The sequence below is a fragment of the Camelina sativa genome, chromosome 2, assembly GCF_030686135.1.
Source record: "Camelina sativa cultivar CO46 ecotype springtype chromosome 2, ASM3068613v1".
NCBI classification, from domain to species: domain Eukaryota; kingdom Viridiplantae; phylum Streptophyta; class Magnoliopsida; order Brassicales; family Brassicaceae; genus Camelina; species Camelina sativa.
In genome coordinates, this window is record NC_141881.1 from 10,455,028 (window position 1) to 10,461,252 (window position 6,225).

The 6,225-nt window shown below is 41.3% G+C and overlaps 2 protein-coding genes across 2 annotated transcripts; one reads left to right on the plus strand and one right to left on the minus strand.

The window, feature by feature from the left end:
• Positions 1-3,487, minus strand: LOC147948415 (enhancer of mRNA-decapping protein 4-like). The gene is made up of 9 exons (XM_087481385.1): positions 3,105-3,487; positions 2,818-2,982; positions 2,340-2,713; positions 2,027-2,236; positions 1,639-1,941; positions 678-1,557; positions 536-595; positions 402-459; positions 1-310 (listed from the first exon to the last, which is right to left on the minus strand). The coding sequence occupies exons 3-6, from the start codon at positions 2,556-2,558 to the stop codon at positions 1,261-1,263; spliced, it is 1,029 nt and encodes a 342-aa protein (XP_087337511.1). The 5' UTR covers positions 2,559-2,713; positions 2,818-2,982; positions 3,105-3,487; the 3' UTR covers positions 1-310; positions 402-459; positions 536-595; positions 678-1,260.
• Positions 3,488-3,618: 131 nt separating this feature from the next.
• On the plus strand, positions 3,619-5,539 carry LOC147948416 (uncharacterized). Its single transcript, XM_087466707.1, has 2 exons — positions 3,619-4,132; positions 4,239-5,539. Exons 1-2 carry the CDS (start codon positions 3,619-3,621, stop codon positions 5,537-5,539), a joined length of 1,815 nt encoding a protein of 604 aa, XP_087322833.1.
• Positions 5,540-6,225: the final 686 nt, after the last annotated feature.

Consider the following 6,225-nt stretch of genomic DNA (forward strand, 5'->3'; position numbering starts at 1 on the left):
TAATCCTGCAAAGAAAAAGAGGCAATTCTTCTCCTCTCCCAAAGACTTTTTGCATTACTATAATTTAATAGAAAGACTTTTTGCTAAGAAGTTTATAATCTCGTTTTATACAAGTTCTACTTGTTAGGACCTATTTCTTCTCGGGTTCCAAATAGCAGCATAAAAAGAGTTGAAGTGATTGTAATTATCTCAAACAAAGGTTTATAAGACGGGTCACGTCTGGAATGTTGTCATGCAGCAGTCCTTTGCTATCTAGACTTTCCCATATCAAGTTCTTCGATCTTAGGAATCCCAGTGGAGTTTTGCTAACCTATAAGAGGTTTTATCGAGAAATTGTGTCATTATAGGGTTTTAGCATTGAAAGTTATTTTGTTGGGAACTGTACCAGTTGTTAGTTTCACCTGGTTTAAGAAAGCTTTTCCGTATTGGGAACCCAGGTGCAATATCTTCTTCCGGAATCTGCAATGAGTTTGAGAATGGAGGTTTCAGCTTCTAAAGAAAAAAAGGAGTAAGATTTATAACAATTTGGTTTTACATCTCTGAGATTCATCCACTCGCATGAGTCGCTTAGAGCAGTCACCAGGCAGTGTTTTCCCTGAAAACTATATCTCTTAGAATGGCTGAGAGATGATCTGATAAGCAACATCAGCATAAAAGTAAAAAAACTGAAGACTTACTGATTCAGCGTCATACTGTTTGATGAGGAACTCAGTGTAACTGATTTCACCTAGACGTCGTACACTGATCCATCTATCAACAAGAGACTCAGGGGAAACTTGGCCCCAGCTCGGCACAGGTGAACATTCAGATGTTGTAAGTAGCGTGTCCAACCTTGCTGTTGCAAGGTCAATTCGCTTCTCCACCAAGCTAGTATGTTCTCCAAATCCTTTATGAAAGCCTTCATCAATCTGCTGAAACATAGCCTTGCAAGATCTTTCAAAGGCAGGTAGAACCCAATCCTCAAAACAAAGTTTTAGACACTCTTTTATTGCTTCTCTGCCTCTACCACCTGGTGCAAATGAATCACGGATCTCCCTCCCAACAATGTGATCAAGGTGAGGACCAAGGTGAGGACGGAAGACTGGTGTAGATGCTGATGTAGATGCTAATGTAGAGGCTGATGGAGAGGCTAATGGAGCACTCACAACTGCTGCTCTTGGTACAGAAGTAGTCTGAACTTGAACTCGTCCTGGAAGTGTACACTGCTTGACTGATTCTGCATGCAGACAATAAATCTTCACCAAGGGGTCTTCAAGGGAATCAACTCTCCCCACAAAGCTCTGGGACGCTAAACTTGGACACATAATCCATCCTTGTGTCATTTGGAGAAGAACCATAATCCAAATGCACAACATAAAACTCCCCACTTGCATTTGCCAGTATAAGCAGATTCTGATCGAAGAGTGGCATGAACTGGCTGAAGAAAGCATTATTAACTGATACCTCAGGAGAACTTGTCAAGACAAGTGTCTGCTTGCAGATCCACGGTTTTTCACTTATGAGCCACCCATCTCCATGATCTTGAATCCATATTCTTATTTCATGGTTCATAAGTACCTATGACATGACAAACACAATCAAAGATTAGTAAACAAGAAAAAAAAAAAAAAATGTAAGTTAAAGTCTTAAAAGGCTTACCCCTGTGGTGACAATGGTGTTGCATTGTGGTCTATCTTGGTATTTCACAAACTTAACAGATGATATTGGACCTTCAATACACCAAATCTTTGAAACCAGTTTGTTCTTGTCATCTTGCCATATGTTTACCACACCATCAAGGGAAGAAGAAGCCAAGCGGGTAATCCTCTTATCATAGAGTTGACAGAAGGACAAATCTGTAACTTCATCCTTATGTCTAGTCAAGATTTGCACACGATCGCTGCAAACTTTTGTGGTATCAATTCGATAAACACTGTTAGCAAGTGAAATCACCAAGATTTCCTGCCAATTTTTTTTAAAAGAATTAGCATAACAGAGCACAGACATTTGAATAATGTAAAAGACAAGAACATGTTTAAATGACTACCTTTTTGTATGGGTGCCAAGATACCCGTGGATTATGTGTGACTATGGATGTCTTTGTTGTTGGTATAGTTAGAGAAAGAACTATACTACCAGCAATCTGAGGCTGATCATCTCCGCTTTCAGAGATAACGAACACAAAAACATTTCCATCACAACTAATGGAAGCCAACAAATTAACATCCTCTCCAAAGAAAGACATGTCTGTCACTCTCTGAATACAAAGGAAAATACAAAGGAAAATACAGTTAGAAAAATAATATTGTAGTAAGCAAAGGCAGCTAGAAAAAGAAAAGCATGAGAGATGAGAAACTAACCTTAGAATGACCCACCAACAAAGCTCTCAACCGAGGATTATATCTGGATAGCACTTCAATGTCTCCTCCTCTCAATGAGTAGCACAAGTACCTCTGGTTCAGTGCAATTTGCTGACCTAGTACTGGCTCAGCTTCAAGAAGCTTCTCCGAGATAGTACACATTGTTAACTGCTTTCCAACATCAATGCAGCACTTCGTGAACTCACGTTCCACTATCATGCCCTTGGGAGCTATTGATATCTGCGGGATCCTCCATTGCCCTGGCGGTTGTGGAGTAAGAGCTGGTTCCGGCGACTCTGGCGGCGCATAACTATATAAATCAGTTCCAGCCACAACATCTGATCTCGCATCCTCTGCTTCTTTTGCCTTTTTCTCTGAATCGACAAAACAATAACAACAACAGTCTATCTTCAATAAAACAATCGATTCAGAGACAAAGACTAACAACAATAGTATGTTATTTTGCCTTAATTAGTACCTTGTTGTTTCAATTGCTCTTGTTTCAATTGTTCTTCTTTCTCTTTCTCGGCATGTTTTGCATCAGCTTGCTTCAAGCTCTCGATCCTTATCTCTTCTTTTGCCTTTTCCTCACAAAGTATTTGATCTCCTACAGCTTTTAGATCCTCTTCAAGTCCGCCAATCTCTGCGAAACAATACATAAATCCAATCAATCGATTCACAGATCAACAATAACAACAACAGTAGATAAACACTAACAACAATAGTAAGTTCTTTCGCCTTAACTACAGTAACATTAAGTATTACCTTGTTGTTTCAACTGCTCTTGTTTCAATTGTTCTTCTTTCTCTTGTTCCAGCTGTCGATCCTGCTCTTGCTTCAGCTTGTTTTGCTTCTCTTTCTCGGCAAGTTTTGCTTCAGCTTGCTTCAAGCTCTCGATACTGATCCTGATCTCTTCTCTTTCCTTTTCCTCACGAAGTATTTGATCGTCTAAAGCTTTTACATGCTCTTCAAGTCCTACAATCTCTGCAAAACCAACATAAATCCAATCAGTCGATTCACAGTTCAACAATAACAACAACAGTCTTATTGGAATAAGAATAGAGCATATTCTTTTAATGTGAATATTCTTTTGTCTAAGATCATATCGTTCCGCATTTCATGTTGTAGTTAAGATTACACTAGATTCTAGTTAGTGTTCTATTCGGTTCTGTATAAATGCATTCATCTTCACTGAATAAACGACACAACAGTTCATCGACATTGATCTCTTTTCATGGTATCAGAGCCTGAAAAGCTTTTTTGAAAATTTTTTTTCACGATGACGACGAACCCGACACCGACTGCTACTACAGCAACAGCGAATGTGGAGGTGAGAAGAACCATCTCACCTTATGACTTGACCTCGGCAGATAACCCTCGTGCGGTGATCTCTCATCCACTCTTGAAGGGAATCAACTACGATGAATGGGCTTGCGGAATGAAGACGGCTTTGACTTCACGCAAGAAGTTTGGTTTTTTGGATGGATCCATCGCCAAACCGAATGAAGGTTCTCCTGACTTGGAAGATTGGTGGACGATTCAAGCCCTCTTGGTGTCTTGGATAAAGATGAGCATCGATCCGATGCTACGATCGACGATCTCTCACAGAGATGTGGCGAAGGATCTCTGGGATTACTTGAAAAAGAGATTTGCTGTGATGAATGGTTCCCGCATTCAACAGATTCAGTCTGAACTAGCATGTTGCAAGCAGAGGGGAATAGCCATTGAAGCCTACTATGGCAAACTGAATCGCATATGGGACAGTCTTGCAGCCTATCGTCCCATCAAAGCGTGTACGTGTGGACGCTGCACTTGTGATCTGGCTGCGGCACAAGAGAAGGATAGATGAAGACAAAGTTCATCAATTTTTGTGTGGACTTGATGATCACTATCGTGCAGTTCGCTCGAGTCTCGTTGCACGTGTTCCAGTTCAATCTTTGGAGGAAGTGTATAACATAGTGCGACAAGAAGAGGACCTCCGTGCACATGTGGAGGAAAAACCAGAAGTCACTTCGTTTTCTGTTCACACAAAACCCCGCTTTCGTCTAGAGGAGAAAGAGAAAGCAAAGGGTCTGCAGTGTCGCCTCTGCAATCGCTTCGGTCATGTTGAAGAAAATTGTTATGCTGTGATAGGATATCCAGAGTGGTGGGGAGATAGACCAAAGAGTAGAACAATTCAAGGACGGGGAAGAGGTGGCTCTAACTCAAGCGGAGGATCTAGCAGTGGCAGAGGTCGTGGATCGATGGCTTTCGCTAATCAAGTTTATGTTCCGAATATAGATAAGGAGGGAACTAAACACACAAATCACGTTATCACGGATCCGGATCGTGATGGCGTTAGTGGACTTACCGACCAACAGTGGCACTCCATCAAAAGCATCCTCAATGCAACCAAAGACACATCAACAGAAAAAGTAACGGGTACGTTTTCTAAACCATCTTGGATAATGGATACAGGGGCTTCACATCATCTTACTGGAAAGTTTGAATTGATGTCTGATGTGCGTGATATGGCCCCAGTGTTAGTGATTATGGCTGATGGTAGAGAGAGGATTTCTCATAAGGAAGGGACAATACACATTGGTCCAAATCTTGTTCTGAAGTCAGTGTATTTTGTAGAAGATTTCAAGTCAGATTTGATTTCTATGGGACAGTTGATGGATGAAAACAGCTGTGTTGTTCAGATGGCTGACAGTTTTCTTGTGGTTCAGGACCGCAGTTTGAGGACAGTGATTGGAGCTGGTAGGAGGGTAGGAGGAACCTTTCATTTCTGCAGTTCTATAGAGACCGCAGGATCAGTCACAATAAAGGAAGATCTCTCGTTTGAGCTATGGCACAGAAGAATGGGTCACCCGTCACCTGCTGTTGTAGCCATGCTTCCAAATTTTTCTAGTTCAGTTTCTATTAATCATCCGAATAAAGCTTGTGATGTTTGTATGAGAGCCAAGCAGACTAAAGATTGTTTTCCAATCAGTATCAATAAAACAAGTTTCATTTTTCAATTGATTCATGTTGATCTCTGGGGTCCCTATCGGACACCATCCCACTCTGGTGCACGATACTTTATAACAATCGTAGATGATTATTCCAGAGGAGTGTGGATACACTTGTTAAAGGATAAAACAGAGGTTCCAAACTGCTTGAAAAATTTCTTCGCTTACACTGAACGTCAGTTTAGTGCTCCTATCAAAGCAATTTGATCTGACAACGGTACTGAGTTTATGACGCTGACGGGGTACTTTCAAGCTAATGGGATCTTACATGAAACATCTTGTGTGGGTACACCACAACAAAACGGAAGGGTCGAACGCAAGCACAAACATATACTTAATGTGGCAAGAGCATTAAGATTCCAAGCTAACTTGCCCATTGAATTTTGGGGCGAGTGTGTACTAACAGCTGGGTACTTGATTAATCGCACGCCATCTGCTGTCTTGGGTAACATTACTCCGTTCGAGCGTTTGTTCAAGACACCACCATCCTATGGTCACTTGCGTGTCTTTGGGAGTCTATGTTATGTGCATAATCAATCTACAGGGGGTGACAAATTCGCTTCCAGAAGTCGTAAGTGTGTATTCATGGGGTATCCACATGGTAAGAAAGGGTGGAGAGTTTTCGATCTCGAGAAATTAGAATTTTTGGTCTCAAGAGATGTTGTGTTCTCCGAATTACAGTTCCCGTATGACCCAACAGCCTCGTATCCATTGGTAAATGATGAAGACAATGGTGAATTGCTGTGGGCTCCGATTAACGAAGGGATAATTGACGAAGATGATGAATTGATTTTGAGAAGTAGGCCCGGTCCACAATCACAACCTCAAATAGCAGCAATGAGTAGCCCATCTGTTATTGGGCCTGAAAACAATAACACGGCCCAGAATGAGTT